Here is a 17461-nt window from a genome sequence, read left to right on the forward strand (position 1 = left end):
TGTAAGTGCTAAACAGCTTACTGACAGAACACAGTAACGTTACTGCATGATTTTAGAGGGATTACTAACACTATAGTTCTATTAGCTATTGTAGCGACCCGCACAGACAGCTGTGTGTTATGTGTTAGGCTATTAGTTGGTTGTGTTGTACTTACCAGTACCCAGTGTTCGCGGGGCTGACATGCCAATCAACCTGCCAATCACGGAATGCCTGGAATGTTCTGATGCCGGGCATCCTGGTGGTTGGTGGAGTGGCGTGGGGGTGGGGGTGGGGGTGGAGCATACATCTTGTATTTCCAGGTTTAGCCATTGTTCTCTCTCTTACGTCTGGCCTTCACAAGAGAAGTTCACGGTTGTTTTATAGGGTATCCTTCATTTATTTGGCGTGGGCTACGGCCAAACAGTAGCCTGTGTGAAGTTGGGTTAATAAAACCTAAATTCGTAAACTCAAACCTCTGTCTGGACAATTGTTCCTTTATGATCTAGCCAGGTCATTGCACTATGTTGACTATGACATTACTTTAGCTAATATGGTGACAACGATATAGGGTGTGTGTAGTAGTTTGGCTAGGAAAGTTGTTTTCGCCTGGTCACTTACAGCTGATGCGTTGTACATTGCTACTATAGCAACCTCCTCTCTTCTGGGAAGGCTAGATGTTGTAACATTGCTACAAGCATTTCGCTACAGCATTTGGCTAACACCCGCAATAACATCTGCTAAACACGTGTATTTGACAAATACAATTTGATTTGATTTGATTGCTGTGGGGAATTGCTTCCATTCAGCCACAAGAGCATTGGTGAGCTTGGGCAGTGATGTTGGGTGATTAGGCCTGGCCTGGCTTGCAGTCGGTGTTCCAATGCATCCCAAAGGTTTTCGATGGGGTTGAGGTCTGAGCTCTGTGCAGGCCAATTAAGATCTTCCACCCCGATCTCGACAAACCATTTCTGTATGGATCTTGCTTTGTACACTGGGGCATTGTCATGCTGAAACAGGAAAGTGTCTTTCCCAAACTGTTTCCACAAAGTTGGAAGCACAGAATCGTATAGAATATCATTGTTTGCTGTCGCGTTAAGGTCTCCCTTCACTGGAACTAAGGGATCTAGCCTAAACCAAGAAAAACAGCCCCAGACCATTATTCCTCCTCCATCAAACTTTACAGTTGGCACTATGCATTGGGGCAGGTAGCGTTCTCCTGGCATCCACCAAACCCAGATTTGTCCGTATGACCGTATGGTGAAGCGTGATTCATAACTCCAGAGAATGCGTTTCCACTGCTCCAGCGTCCAATGGCGGCAAGCTTTACACTACTCCAGCCGACGCTTGGCATTGCGCACGGTGATCTTAAGAAATGGAAACCCATTTCATGAAGCTCCCGACGAACAGATCTTGTGCTGAAGTTGCTTCTAGCCGCAGTTCGGAACTCGGTAGTGAGTGTTGCAGCCGAGGACAGATGATTTCTACACGCTACGCGCATCAGCACTCAGCGGACCCCGTTCTGTGAGCTTGTGTGGCCTACCACTTAACGGCTGAGCCGTTGTTGCTCCTAGACGTTTCCACTTCATAATAACAGCATTTACAGTTGACCAGGGCAGATCTAGCAGGGCAGAAATTTGACATCCTGACTTGTTGTAAAGGTGGCATCCTATGAAGGTGCCACGTTGAAAGTCACTGAGCTCTTCAGTAAGACCATTCTACTGCCAATGTTATGGAGATTGCATGGCTGTGTGCTCGATTTATACACCTGTCAGCAACAGGTGTGGCTGAAATAACCTAATCCACTAATTTGAAGGGATGTTCACATACTTTTATATAAAAAACAAACACATTTTGTTATATCCCCTAGATAGAGGACAGTCACTTCAAAACATTAGTCCTTATGATACATTTTTTCACTGTCTTTTTTAAAACCATTTATGGTAGTGTTACTCAATGCGTTTGTATTGTCAATAGCAGTAAAGGACTAATTCAATATTTTATCAAATCATTTTTATGTATTTAATTTTTTTACCTAAAGGGATACTATAATTCAAAATCAAATAGCTAAATGATCCATGGTATGACCACCTTAAAACAATTCCAATGTCCAGCAGCTAAACACACACATGCGCTGAATACAACGGGTGTAGACCTTACTGTGAAATGGTTACTGACAAGCCCTTAACCAACAATGCAGTTGTTTTTATGTAAGAAAATATTGATTTTTTAAACGATAAAAATGATGAAAAAATGAATTACACAATAAAATAACAATAACGAAGCAGCAATAAACAATTACATGAAAGATTATTCATTGTAATTTAAAAAAAACACGCATCATGCAGACACAATGGATCACAATAATCCCAGACAGACAGACAGACTTAACTTATATGGATGTCAAGGTTCACTTTGAGTCCATTGTTCTGAAGATCAGTGAGCTGAACACATCTCTTTCACACAAAAACACACTGGAAATACAGAGCAGCTTGCCTTGGCCTTGGCATAATGACAGCTCACTGTTGTCTGTTGTTTCTAGCTAGCTAATGTTGATAGCTAAATGTCAGCTAACTAACTAGCTCACAAGCTAACTATAGGGTCTTTATGTAATTCAGCGGCAGCATATCGTATTGTTCACAATCCAGTACATTCAGAGTAGCTGTGTGATGCACAAAAATGCTTGTTTATCACTTAATAACAGCCACTTCATGTAGCTAACAAGCTAGCTGAGATCACTAGTTCACTCAATTCAAACGCCAGTTCAACATAAGTCCCAATAACAGTATTTTTACGTGCATGCCTAGTTTATTCTATATATATATTTGACATTTTTTACCTTCTATTTTGTATATTTTCATCAGACTAATAGGGACATATGAAGCCTGGAAGCTGCAGTAATGTTGAGATGTCAGTAGGGAGAGCTCTAGTCTAGAACACTGGTACCAAAGATACTCCCCTTTCATCTGTTCTGGAACCTTCAGTACCAGCTGATGAGGAGTGATGGGAATGGGTCACATTTTGTCTCTTGTAAAACATGTAGATCCACTCCTCAAATAAAGAAATGTAACTACAGTATTCTGACGTTAGACCATTTTCTATTTAGATACAGTAACATCCCTTATGTGACATGCTGTTCCTGCATGTTAATGCCCTGACTAGGCTACTTTAAAATGTGTCAACCACAGAACTCACACTTAGGCTCAGCCTGCTTCTACTAACACTTACAGTAGACTACTTCTTGTTTCCACACAGTGACAGTAAGTTGACTAACTGTTCAAGACCTCTCCTCTTCACTTCACTCTGTAAGTACACTTGACAATATCTTGAAATATAGTTTTAGTTTTGATGTTTTTAGCCAAACATCACATGACTTCCTGTATCTTTGTACTTGTTGGTTTATTTTGAACTGTGTTTTGGTTGTTACATCAGGGCCTGTATTCATAAAGTGTCTCAGAAGGTCCATATAATTATGATCTAAAAGGCTAAACTGATCCCAGATCAGCTCTCCTACTCTGATACACTTTGTGAATACTGACCCTGGACTGTGGTTTCATGTGTTTAGTTCAGTTTATTCATTTACATGTTTAAAACATGATCAGTAGAGTTTACCAGTAATACCCAGATCTCCATTCAATAGGGTCATGTTCACTGTCATAGTATAACATGGTCAAGTATAACTGTGTGTGTGATATGTCTGTGTGTGTGTGTGATATGTCTGTGTGTGTGTGTGATATGTCTGTGTGTGTGTGTGATATGTCTGTGTGTGTGTGTGATATGTCTGTGTGTGTATGTGTGTAAATACATTTTTACATATTAATCTGATTGTTGGATATAGAGTCAAGACAAAAATTATTGGCCCCCTTGACAAATATTGAGCTATATTGTGTGCTACAAAAGATAGGAAGTCCATTGTACATGTTGTTTCACATGAAGACTTTGCATGCTATTTTAAGGGCTCTCAAAGCAACAGATTGTTGTGGAGACATTTTGAAAATTGCCTTAAGTAAGAGTGAGTGAGTAAGAGTGATTGAGTGGATGCTTCGTAAGAGCTTAGGAGTAGTATTAACATGAGACACAGTGATGGTGGGTTGTGTTTAGGAGTAGTATTAACATGAGACACAGTGATGATGGTTTGTGTTTAGGAGTAGTATTAACATGAGACACAGTGATGGTGGGTTGTGTTTAGGAGTAGTATTAACATGAGACACAGTGATGGTGGGTTGTGTTTAGGAGTAGTATTAACATGAGACACAGTGATGGAGGGTTGTGTTTAGGAGTAGTATTAACATGAGACACAGTGATGGTGGGTTGTGTTTAGGAGTAGTATTAACATGAGACACAGTGATGATGGGTTGTGTTTAGGAGTAGTATTAACATGAGACACAGTGATGGTGGGTTGTGTTTAGGAGTAGTATTAACATGAGACACAGTGATGATGGGTTGTGTTTAGGAGTAGTATTAACATGAGACACAGTGATGGTGGGTTGTGTTTAGGAGTAGTATTAACATGAGACACAGTGATGGTGGGTTGTGTTTAGGAGTAGTATTAACATGAGACACAGTGATGATGGGTTGTGTTTAGGAGTAGTATTAACATGAGACACAGTGTTGTGGGTTTGTAGGTTTAGATAAACACAATCAATTTCCTGTTCTCCATTTCTGTCTGTCCTCTGACAGGCCTCCTGAATCATATCAGAAATCTATTTATGCACATTAGACTTTATAGAATATAGTCCTCTGTAGCTCAGTTGGTAGAACATGGCACCTGCAACGTAATCGGATGCACATATAAATAACTGTAAGTCGCTTTGGATAAAGCATCTGCTAAATGACATTATTTATGGACAGCAGACTACAACACACTACACAGTCAATACAGCAGGCTATGGTGATGTTCATTGATGCCTCTGATAGATAAAGCTACTACTAGTACTGTACAACAGAGGAGGCTGGTGGGCAGAGATATAGGAGGAATGGCTGGAATTATTGGAACAGTATCTATTCATTCTATTCACATTACTTCACAAATGAATAAGGACATCAGGACTGGAGGCTGCAGTAATGTTGAGATGCCAGTAGGAGGAGCTCTAGTCTAGAACACTGGAACCTTCAGTACCACTTTGATGCAGCTGATGAGGAGTGTAAATTGAATGTGTTTGTAGAATATAATGAATGACATCATGGAACTGACCAAATGTGAATGGAACTTTGACCTGTTCCATGTAGAACTCAGAGGGACAAGACAACACATTCTAAGATATTATAAACATTCCATATAGAATAGTCAACATATTGTTAACATGGTTCTGTATTTAAATAAAAGTGGAAATGGGGGACATTTTGTCCATTATAGAAATGTAGGGCCCATTTTAATACAGTAACCTCCCTTCTCTGATGTACTGTTCTGGTCGTCATGCATGTTAATGTCTTAAAGAGGAAGGAGAGGACAGTTCTGTATCAGATACATGTGTCCTGACAACTTTGCATATTAGTCAATCACTGAACTGCCACTCACTACCAGTAAGTTGACTCACTGTACAATACCTCTCCCCTTCACTTCACTCTGTAGGTACTCTAGACAATATCTTGAAATATAGTTTTGGGTTATTTATTTTTTGTAATAAGTCATATACTTGAAGGTAATGTATCATTTTACTTCTTGTTTTGAGCTGTGTTTTGGTTGTTACTTCAGAGCCAGTATTCATAAAGTGTCTCAGTGTAGGAGTGTTGATCTACATAGAGATGAGATGATTAACCAGGGTAAAAAAGACATGTAAACAAACATTTGAATGCCTGCTCAGTGTAACTGCACTGTTTGCGTGTGTGTGTGTGTGTGTGTGTGTGTGTGTGTGTGTGTGTGTGTGTGTGTGTGTGTGTGTGTGTGTGTGTGTGTGTGCACAGAATAACACAGCTTCAGAATAATCAATGTAGAAATATGTGTTTACAGTAATACAATATATCAGGTGGAGTTATTCACCAGCTATAGAGTGAGTTGTTGTTTATGTTTCTAAGACTGCAGGGTGGGAGATGCAACAATGTCCTTGAGAACAGCAGGAAGTGTGTTGGGGGTATTTCTCTGGTCTGTGACAGGTATGGTCTCATTCATTACTTGATATGTTTGTCATTCTACAGGCATTTGTAAAATATTAAAATTATATTTGTGTTTTATTATTCTGTTGTGTTCTGTTAGGCGACTACAGTTCACTTCAGTAGTTATCTTTCACACCTCTCTTACCTTACTGAATGATGCTTATGTGTTTTCTCATCAAACTCGACTCAACTCAGCAACTATGGCAACAAAGTATGGACAAAGCCTATACTGTTAGTGTGAGCCAATTGGCATTGGCTTAATGTAATACCCTTGTGTTCTGTGACTGTTCAGTGGTACTGGGGCTGAATGGTTGGAGTGTGACTTACACCACTCAGAGTATCTGTGCCTTGAAGGGGTCAACAGTGGAGCTGTCCTGCTCTTACACATATCCCAGTGGTTATACAGTCACAACAACTCTCTGGTTCACTGAATGGGGGACTGGTGTAGAACCTAAAGATCTAGGTCAGGACCCAGAGTATGCAGGTCGTCTGGAGTATCATGAGGATAAGAAGAATGGTCACACACTGAGAATCACAGACCTGCGAGAGAGAGACTCAGCTACGTACAAGTTCAGATTTATTACAGATCAGACAAGAGGGAGATATTATGGCGACCCTGGAGTCACTCTGTCTGTCACAGGTACAGTAACATTCAATATAGTTAAACTGTTGAATTCCATTTAGTTCAGGAAAATTGTCTTGGTTTGTATTTATGTCTGAATAACATAGGATTTCGTCCATCTTTGTATTAGAGTGATAAGTGTAAGTCAGTGATAAAGGGATTTACAGTGATATTGTTTTTTCTCCAGGTCTTCAGGTGAAGGTGACTGGTGGACATCAGGATAAGACACTGACCTGTAGCACCACCTGTACTCTGACTGACAAACCCACCTACATCTGGTACAAGAACGGACACAAAGTAAAGGAGGACACCTCCAGCCTGTACTCAGACTCCTTTAGTGATGCAGACAGTTACTCCTGTGCTGTAAAAGGCCATGAGGATCTCATCTCTCCTGCAGTGTGTGAGTGTGGACTTTTTTATACATATTTCATATAAATACAATTTGGTTCAGGTCGAGACTTTTGTCAATTAATCAATGAATATTGATCATTATTTAAAAACGATGGTTTTCACTACTGTAAACTGGTTAACTAGTTGTATTCTACTTCATAAACAACATCAGTGTATACTGGAAGGTATTGTAATAAAATATTTATGAGATGTTAAATTGTATTTTTGTATTTAAGGTCAGAACTGTTGGAGTGTGACTTACACCCATCAGAGTATCTGTACCTTGAAGGGGTCAAAAGGGGACATATCCTGCTCCTACACATATCCCAGTTATCATGAGATCAAACAAGCTTTCGGGTTTACTAAATGGTCTGGTAAGGATCCTGAAGATCTGAGCTCAGTGCCAGGGTATGAGGGTCAAATAGAGTACCTTGGGGATAGTTTGGTATATTAACATTGTAGTGACAGATATTGGCTCCACATGATACTTGAATAGAGAATCTTCAATAAGAGGATGGATCTAAAAGTCATTGTGTGGAAAAGTACATTTGTGGAAAGTTTGTAATATTTTTACCTGATTTAATTTGTACTATTTTTAAATCCACTGTCTTTTATATCAGATGGACCAAAGAACACCTCAGTGTCAGTCAGTCCCTCTGGTGAAATAGTGGAGGGCAGTTCAGTGACTCTGACCTGCAGCAGTGATGCCAACCCACCTGTGGACAAATACACCTGGTACAAGAAGAACGTAACCTCACCAAAAGCATCAGGACAGAGTTACAACATCACTAACATCATCTCTGAGGACAGAGGAGAATATTACTGTGAGACTGAGAATAAATATGGACGTCTCAACTCTTCTTCTGTGTCTGTGGACGTTCAGTGTAAGTTCATCTAACCTCATCTTTTAATCAGAGGATCACATTTAAATTTATATTTCAATAACAAGTAAAACACTATTTAATACACTGTTGTTACATATTGTCCACCAGACAGCCCAAAGAACACCTCAGTGTCAGTCAGTCCCTCTGGTGAAATAGTGGAGGGCAGTTCAGTGACTCTGACCTGCAGCAGTGATGCCAACCCACCTGTGGACAAATACACCTGGTGGTACAAGAAGAATGGAGGTGACTATCAGAGTATTTTTTCAGGACCACAGCTTGTCTTCAACCAAATCCAGTCATCTGACACTGGAGAGTATGATTGTGAGTCCCAGAATGAGATGGGGACAGACAGGTCTAGGACCATCAACATGGATGTGAAGTGTGAGTAAAGTACAGCTCAGTGTTTGAATGAGAAGGTAGCAAAACAATTATAACTAAATGAAGTAGTCCTGAAGCATGAAATCTCCAATTTGTTAACGTTTTGTGTAGGTTAGAGTTTTAGATAGTTTTATGATATTAACAGAGAATATATTTTTGACATGACATATCATTTGTAAATATACTACTGTCGGAAATATACTACTGTCCTTTCCCCTCTGACAAATTCTCCTTTACCAGATGGCCCAAAGAACACCTCAGTGTCAGTCAGTCCCTCTGGTGAAATAGTGGAGGGCAGTTCAGTGACTCTGACCTGCAGCAGTGATGCCAACCCACCTGTGGACAAATACACCTGGTACTTTCAAAATGAGACTTTTCTAAATGGATGTGGACAGATGTACAACATAAGTAACTTCAAGTCTAAGGACAGTGGACATTACCACTGTGAGGCCTGGAATAGAAGAGGATCTAGGAACTCTACAGCTCTGATGATCATTTTACCAGGTGAAGTTCCATCTTATATATTTCAATACAAAATTACATTTCAATATACATTGGCTTATTGTACTTTGTTTTATAATTATATATACGTTGAGATTAGATCAGTTAACAAATATTGTATTATTGTCCTGGACTATGTTTATGTTCAGTTTATTATATGCCAGGGCTCATATCATCCATATTTTATTATAGGGAAACAAACATCAGTTCTGACTGCAGCTGTAGGAATCATTGTGGTTGTTCTGGTTCTCATCCTCTGTCTCTCTGGACTCATGTGGTTCAGGTGAGTGATCTTTAAACATTATTTCATTAACTTAATTTGTTTCAAGAATAAATTAATTCATTTAAAAAACAGGAAGAAGGCCTCGAGATCCCCCTCTGACACAAGAGACACAGCAGACGATGGACAGGTGAGTCTGTTGGAATCAGAAGGTGACTGTGATGACTGTGTATTCTTTGTGGAACATTTCCACTCCTCATGTTGTCTGTCCTCTCTCTCCATCAGGGAGACACTAGTCCAGTGTATGACAACATCTCAAACATGGCCATGACCTCTACTGCAGCACAGACAGGAGCCACAGATGACCAGGATGATGTTCACTACGCCAGCGTCCACTTTTCTCGCTCCAGATACCAGGAAGTGCCTCTGTACTCCACAGTCCAACTGCCTCAACCACAGATACAAGACGAAGATGTCCAATACGCTGCTGTGAAATTCAACCTCCCCAGTGCTGCCACCCAGTGAGCATATTCTGTCATTACAACAACAGGGTCAATACTATAACATTGTGAACACACAGCATTAAAGGAGACGTTGGATTGTTTACAACCAAATCTGGGTGTCCAGTATGCTGCTGCTGGAAGGTTGGGGGTGGACGGGGGGGGGGGGGCATTATCACCTTGGCTACTGTAGGTTATTTCACCTCAGTCTATCTACAATCACATAGCCTATTAGTTATAATGTTGTAATGTTATACACCTGAAAGGGAGGAAATATGGGAAATGATTCACACTGACACACTAATCACAGAAGACACAAAAACCTGTGACATTTTTAGAACTGAGTTGTTTGCATGTTGATAGTATTATAATGTAGAACTACAGTGCCTTGCGAAAGTATTCGGCCCCCTTGAACTTTGCGACCTTTTGCCACATTTCAGGCTTCAAACATAAAGATATAAAACTGTATTTTTTTGTGAAGAATCATCAACAAGTGGGACACAATCATGAAGTGGAACGACATTTATTGGATATTTCAAACTTTTTTAACAAATCAAAAACTGAAAAATTGGGCGTGCAAAATTATTCAGCCCCCTTAAGTTAATACTTTGTAGCGCCAGCTTTTGCTGCGATTACAGCTGTAAGTCGCTTGGGGTATGTCTCTATCAGTTTTGCACATCGAGAGACTGAAATTTTTTCCCATTCCTCCTTGCAAAACAGCTCGAGCTCAGTGAGGTTGGATGGAGAGCATTTGTGAACAGCAGTTTTCAGTTCTTTCCACAGATTCTCGATTGGATTCAGGTCTGGACTTTGACTTGGCCATTCTAACACCTGGATATGTTTATTTTTGAACCATTCCATTGTAGATTTTGCTTTATGTGTTGGATCATTGTCTTGTTGGAAGACAAATCTCCATCCCAGTCTCAGGTCTTTTGCAGACTCCATCAGGTTTTCTTCCAGAATGGTCCTGTATTTGGCTCCATCCATCTTCCCATCAATTTTAACCATCTTCCCTGTCCCTGCTGAAGAAAAGCAGGCCCAAACCATGATGCTGCCACCACCATGTTTGACAGTGGGGATGGTGTGTTCAGCTGTGTTGCTTTTACGCCAAACATAACGTTTTGCATTGTTGCCAAAAAGTTCAATTTTGGTTTCATCTGACCAGAGCACCTTCTTCCACATGTTTGGTGTGTATCCCAGGTGGCTTGTGGCAAACTTTAAACTACACTTTTTTATGGATATCTTTAAGAAATGGCTTTCTTCTTGCCACTCTTCCATAAAGGCCAGATTTGTGTAATATACGACTGATTGTTGTCCTATGGACAGAGTCTCCCACCTCAGCTGTAGATCTCTGCAGTTCATCCAGAGTGATCATGGGCCTCTTGGCTGCATCTCTGATCAGTCTTCTCCTTGTATGAGCTGAAAGTTTAGAGGGACGGCCAGGTCTTGGTAGATTTGCAGTGGTCTGATACTCCTTCCATTTCAATAGTATCGCTTGCACAGTGCTCCTTGGGATGTTTAAAGCTTGGGAAATCTTTTTGTATCCAAATCTGGCTTTAAACTTCTTCACAACAGTATCTCGGAACTGCCTGGTGTGTTCCTTGTTCTTCATGATGCTCTCTGCGCTTTTGACGGACCTCTGAGACTATCACAGTGCAGGTGCATTTATACGGAGACTTGATTACACACAGGTGGATTGTATTTATCATCATTAGTCATTTAGGTCAACATTGGATCATTCAGAGATCCTCACTGAACTTCTGGAGAGAGTTTGCTGCACTGAAAGTAAAAGGGCTGAATAATTTTGCACACCCAATTTTTCAGTTTTTGATTTGTTAAAAAAGTTTGAAATATCCAATAAATGTCGTTCCACTTCATGATTGTGTCCCACTTGTTGTTGATTCTTCACAAAAAAATACAGTTTTATATCTTTATGTTTGAAGCCTGAAATGTGGCAAAAGGTCGCAAAGTTCAAGGGGGCCGAATACTTTCGCAAGGCACTGTATAGGGAAGATCCCTGTGGAGGTGTTCATATTGAAACATATCTTTATATATATATATAGCTATATAGGGAAGATAGGTCCTGTGGTGATGTTTTTTTATGTTCCTAAATTGTTTGATTAGATTAGTACAGACTTTCTCAGGGGACCCCATACGGGTCCCCGACCCCAAGTTTGGGAACCACTGTAATAACCTCTCCCTCTGCTTCCTTCCTCTCTCTCTCTGTCTCCTCTACTTCTGCCTGCATTGCAGCCTGCCTCAGCCTCTCCACTGATCGCCACATCACTGTCTGTCTCAGTAGCCTGCTCTCTGTAAAGGACTTAGCAGCGTATTTGTTTCTCCTGCTGAGGTCGGCTCCGTTTAACCTTAGCGTCTTACTTCATCCTTCTAGCTGGCTAAGTAACACTAACCAGACCCCTTCAATGTTACTGCAATAGAAGTGTCTTCCGGTAGCTATCCTCCAACCTGACTGACTGACATACAGTATGTATCTATAAGAGACTATTTACCAGCTGTGATCTCATTCTCTGAGTGTGATGTTTTGATTGGTTGATGTCTTTAGACACGGTGGGATGGTTTTAATAAAAATTGCCTTTTGTCCAGCATCTGGCAAACACACTGTTAGCAGAGCAACCTGCAGCCTGGGGTAGTGCGTTTCACGTCGCCCTCGGCCTGTGCCGCGAGAAGGGGAATTATTATCCTTCTGAGAAAATGGTGAATGTGCTGCTGAAAATCAGGGAGGCAAATCCGGGGGACGCAGGAGAACATAACAATCAAACCATTGTTCATAATTCCACTCGTTCACAAAGAGGCAGGCGCGATTAGTCACATCAAGAATATAAGAGTTCTGAGCTTTGACCATCACTGGGAGCAATATTTAGACGTTGATCCGTAATTCATTTTCTTTGTTGCGTACATTATTTGTATTAGAATGTGATTATATTTAAATGAGAAAATAATTACTTGGTCCGGACCTCAGTGTTCTAATATGTAGTTATTGCTATATGCTCATTGGAGGAGTAGACAATGATGACGCCATCAATAATGCATATTCTGCATTAAGGTAATTCATGCCTCAACACCAGAAACAGGACGAGTATGTGCAATAAACTGCTGTGAATTATAACCGCCTCACTGCTGCCCCCCTGTGACCATATTCTGCATTAAGGTCATTCATATGCTGCTGCTTATTGTAGGAGATGTCATCAATAAGCAAAACAGTGACCTCTAGTGGCCACTTTTGATGTTATATCCTTAAACTATGAACCCAACAATGGACATCTCAAGACACTTACTATGACGATAGTGAGGGAGTGATGTCATGATGATTTTTTAGAATGTGTTCTCTCTCTGCGTTCCAAATGGCACACTGTTCCCTATTTAGTGCGCTCCTTTTGACCTGAGTTGGGATGTGGATTTTGTTTAATTTCTGTTTCTCTCTCTTCAGACCCGTGGCTGCACAAGCAGCTGAGAAGGACCCCTCTGAGATCTACAGTAGAATCAACAAACCCAGAACCAAGAAGACCTGAACACAACAAATTCAGAACCAAGAAGACCTGAACACAACAAACTCAGAACCAAGAAGACATGAACACAACAAACCCAGAACCAAGAACACCTGAACACAACAAACCCAGAACCAAGAACACCTGAACTCAACAAAGCCAGAACCAAGAAGACCTGAACTCAACAAACCCAGAATCAAGAAGACCTGACCACAACAAACCCAGAACCAAGAAGACCTGACCACAACAAACCCAGAACCAAGAAGACCTGAACACAACAAACCCAGAACCAAGAAGACCTGAACTCAACAAACCCAGAACCAAGAAGACCTGAACACAACAAACCCAGAATCAAGAAGACCTGAAAACAAAAAGTTTAACAAAAACCTTGTACTCTATATATACGAAAGTGGACACCCCTTCAAATGAGTGGATTTGGCTATTTCAGCCACACCCGTTGCTGACAGGTGTATAAAATCGAGCACACAGCCATTCAAACTCCATAAACAAACATTGGCAGTAGAATGGCCTTAACTTCTTGATTCTACTTGAGACGCATATGTCTCAAGTAGGCACCTGGAAATGCAAATGCGCTACGCTAAATGCTAAATGTACTCGTTAAAACTCAAACCTTGATCAAAATTCACAAGCAGGGTATTGAATTAAAGCTACACTCGTTGTGAACCTAGCCAACAAGTCAGATTTTTAAAATGCTTTTCGGCGAAAGCATGAGAAGCTATTATCTGATAGCATGCAACACCTTAAAATGCCTGAATGCGACGTAAACAAAGACTCTGCTTATCCGACGCAGCACAAAACGCAGAAATAAAATATAAAACATTCATTACCTTTGACGAGCTTCTTTCTTGGCACTCCTATATGCCCCATAAACATCACTATTGGGTCTTTTTTTCGTTTAAATCGGTCCATATATACCCAAAATAGCTTTCTATGGAAGCTGTGTCATTCAGAAAAAAACATTGTTTTTAAACGCTGCGTCATTTTTTTAAATTAAAAAAGTCGACGATAAACTTTCACGAAACACTTCGAAATCCTTTTGTAATCCAACTTTAGGTATTAGTAAACGTTTATAATCTATCAAAATGATTACAGGGCGATTTATATTCAATAGCTCCTCGTCTGCAAATCAATGGCTGCCAATGTCCACATTCCCAGCATCCTGGTGGAGACTGGAAGAAACGGAAGCCAGATAGTTGGATTTTCCAACAAAAAATTCAATTGAAAATGACGACAATGGCGACATCGTGTGGAATTTGTATGAATTGCATGCAGGTCGATATTACATTTTGTGCCCTTTTAACAACCCATGGAAGTGACTTATGGAAATTATTTTTAGCTTTCAGAGAGCAGTTTTTCTTGCGTTTTTCAATGAAACACACGATCTGTTATAGTCACAGCCGTGATTTAACCAGTTTTAGAAACTTCAGAGTGTTTTCTATCCACACATACTAATCATATGCATATACTATATTCCTGGCATGAGTAGCAGGACGCTGAAAAGTTGCGCGATTTTTAACAGAATGTTCGAAAAAGGAGGGGGTAGAAGTAAGAGGTTTTAATGAAGAGCTCAGTGACTTTCAACGTAACACCGTCAAAGGATGCCACCTTTCCAACAAGTCAGTTTGTAAAATTTCTGCCCTGCTGGAGCTGCCCCGGTCGACTGTAGGTGCTGTTATTGTGAAGTGGAAACATCTGAGAGCAACAACTGCTCAGCCGCAAAGTGGTAGGCCACACAGCCGCAAAGTGGTAGGCCACACAGCCGCAAAGTGGTAGGCCACACAGCCGCAAAGTGGTAGGCCACACAGCCGCAAAGTGGTAGGCCACCCAGCCGCAAAGTGGTAGACCACACAGCCGCAAAGTGGTAGACCACACAGCCGCAAAGTGGTAGGCCACACAGCCGCAAAGTGGTAGGCCACACAGCCGCAAAGTGGTAGGCCACACAGCCACAAAGTGGTAGACCACACAGCCGCAAAGTGGTAGACCACACAGCCGCAAAGTGGTAGACCACACAGCCACAAAGTGGTAGACCACACAGCCGCAAAGTGGTAGGCCACACAGGCGCAAAGTGGCAGGCCACACAGCCGCAAAGTGGTAGGCCACACAGGCGCAAAGTGGTAGGCCACACAGCCGCAAAGTGGTAGGCCACACAGCCGCAAAGTGGTAGCGCATAGCGTGTAAAAATCGCCTGTCCTCGGTTGCAACACTTCCTACCGAGTTCCAAACTGTCTCTGGAAGCAACTTTAGCACAACAACTGTTCGTAGGGAGGTTCATGAAATGGGTTTCCAAGGCCGAGCAGCCGCACACAAGCCTAAGATCACCATGTGCAATGCCAAGCGTCGGCTGGAGTGGTGTAAAGCTCGCCACCATTGGACTCTGGAGACATTGACTCTGTTGCACAAACACCATTGCACATTGCCTCTGTACCGTTACCCCCTGTATATAGCCCCCGCTATTGTTATTTACTGCTGTTCTTTAATTATTTGTTTTTCTTATCTCTTACTTTTTTATTTGTATCTTTTTAGGTATTTTCTTTAAACTGCATTGTTGGTTAAGAGCTTGTAAGTAAGCATTTCACTGTATTCGGCACATGTGACAAATACAATTTGGATTTGATTTGAGCATTGGAAACATTCTCTGGAGTGATGAATCATTCTTCACCATCTAGCAACATCTTCACCATCTAGCAGTCCGATGGACGAATCTGGGTTTGGCGGATTCCAGGAGAGCGCTTCCTGCCCCAATGCATAGTGCCAACATGGTGGAGGAATAATGGTCTGGGTGTCACAGTCGTCATAATGAGGAGACCAAGGCGCAGCGCGGTAAGCGAACATAACTCTTTAATAAAAGAGAGAACACTGAACAGAACTAAACAAAACGAACCGTGAAGCAATATGGCTAGTGCAGAACAGGCAACTAAACATAGAATATCAACCCACAGAATACCCAAGGAATATGGCTACCGAAATATGGTCCCCAATCAGAGACAACAATAAACAGCTGCCTCTGATTGAGAACCAATCTTGGCAACCATAGACATATAAACACCTAGAATAGATAAACCCCAAAACATACAAACCCCCCTAGACAATACAAAAACTAAACCAACCACCCTCGTCACACCCTGACCTAATCAAATAATAAAGAAAACAAAGATAACTAAGGTCAGGGCGTGACACCTCTATGACACTGGGGCTTTTTTTCATGGTTCGGGCTAAGCCCCTTCGTTCCAGTGAAGGGAAATCTTTACGCTACAGCATAGAACGACATTCTAGACAATTCTGTGCTTCCAACTTTGTGGCAACATTTTGGGGAAGGCCCTCTCCTGTTTCAGCATGACAATGCCCCCGTGCACAAAGTGAGGTCCATACAGAAATGGTTTGTGGAAGAACTTGACTGGCCTGCACAGAGCCCTGACCTCAACCCGATCGAACGTCGACTGCGAGACAGGCGTAATCGCCCAACATCAGTGTAGGGGGAACCAACTCCAAATGAATACCCATGATTTTGGAATGAGATGTTTGACGAGCAGGTGTCCACATACTTTTGGTAATGTACTTTGTATCTGGACCCGTATATTCAAACTAAGTGATATACACTGACTATGCAAAACATTAGGAACACCTTCCTAATATTGAGTTTCACCCCCTTTTGCCCTCAGCACAGCCTCAATTTGTCAGGACATGGACTCTACAAGGTGTCAAAAGGGATGCTGGCCCATGTTGACTCCAGTGCTTCCCACAGTTGTGTCAAGTTGGCTGGAAGTGGATCTTTACTCCGAATAGCTTGTTCAATCTCATCCTACAGATGCTCAATTGAATTGAGATCTGGTGACTGGCCAGGCTACTGAGTAAGCAGAACTCCCCGTCAGTTCACTGTCACTGGACAAACCTAGCCTTGTGGCATGGGGCATTATATTGCTGAAAAATATATATTTGCAGATGGATACACTGGTGCCATGAAGGAATGCACCTGATTGGCAATGATGAGGTTCAGATATCCTGTGGCATTGAAACATTGCTCCACTTTTATCAAGGGGCCCAATGTGTACTGTGAAACCACACCCCACACCATCACACCACCACCACCAGCCTGTGATGTTGACACGTAGCGTGATGGCTGCATGTACTCATGTGGTTCTCTCCATACCCTAGTCCTCCCATCAGCGTGAAACAGCAAGAGCCAGGATTCATCAAACCCAGCTGCGTTGCAGTTCTTGACACACTCAAACTGGTGCGCCTGGCACCTACTACCATACCCTGTTCAAATAAACTTGTTGTCTTGCCCATTCACCCTCAATGGCACACATACACAATCCATGTCTCAATTGTCTCCAGGCATAAAATCCTTATTTAACCCTTTTCCTCTCCT

The 17461-nt window shown here is 41.6% G+C and overlaps 3 protein-coding genes across 3 annotated transcripts in view; all 3 read left to right on the forward strand.

The window, feature by feature from the left end:
* Positions 1 to 17461, forward strand: part of LOC110487250 (uncharacterized) — a 114374-nt gene that overhangs the window by 33883 nt on the left and 63030 nt on the right. The window lies entirely within an intron of this gene.
* Positions 2988 to 15721, forward strand: LOC110487252 (B-cell receptor CD22). The gene is made up of 11 exons (XM_090195450.1): positions 2988 to 3282; positions 5993 to 6070; positions 6363 to 6710; positions 6880 to 7092; positions 7703 to 7966; positions 8075 to 8347; positions 8585 to 8848; positions 9038 to 9128; positions 9201 to 9255; positions 9351 to 9586; positions 13014 to 15721. Exons 2-11 carry the CDS (start codon positions 6016 to 6018, stop codon positions 13093 to 13095), a joined length of 1881 nt encoding a protein of 626 aa, XP_090051576.1. The 5' UTR covers positions 2988 to 3282; positions 5993 to 6015; the 3' UTR covers positions 13096 to 15721.
* Positions 5507 to 17461, forward strand: part of LOC118938184 (sialoadhesin) — a 46891-nt gene continuing 34936 nt past the window's right edge. Inside the window, exon 1 of the mRNA XM_090195466.1 lies at positions 5507 to 5545. The gene's annotated coding sequence lies outside the window, so the exon portion shown is untranslated. The remainder of the gene's footprint in view (positions 5546 to 17461) is intronic.

The sequence above is a fragment of the Oncorhynchus mykiss genome, chromosome 13 (assembly GCF_057628025.1).
Source record: "Oncorhynchus mykiss isolate SJ-2025 chromosome 13, ASM5762802v1, whole genome shotgun sequence".
Lineage (NCBI taxonomy): Eukaryota > Metazoa > Chordata > Actinopteri > Salmoniformes > Salmonidae > Oncorhynchus > Oncorhynchus mykiss.

Excerpts from the sequence above, each read along its gene's own strand:
- LOC110487252 (XM_090195450.1), top strand. The coding sequence starts at position 6,016 with ATGTCCTTGAGAACAGCAGGAAGTGTGTTGGGGGTATTTCTCTGGTCT. Across the intron at positions 8,348-8,584 it reads CATCAACATGGATGTGAAGT|ATGGCCCAAAGAACACCTCA; the intron begins GTGAGTAAAGTA and ends CTCCTTTACCAG. Across the intron at positions 9,256-9,350 it reads ACACAGCAGACGATGGACAG|GGAGACACTAGTCCAGTGTA; the intron begins GTGAGTCTGTTG and ends TCTCTCCATCAG.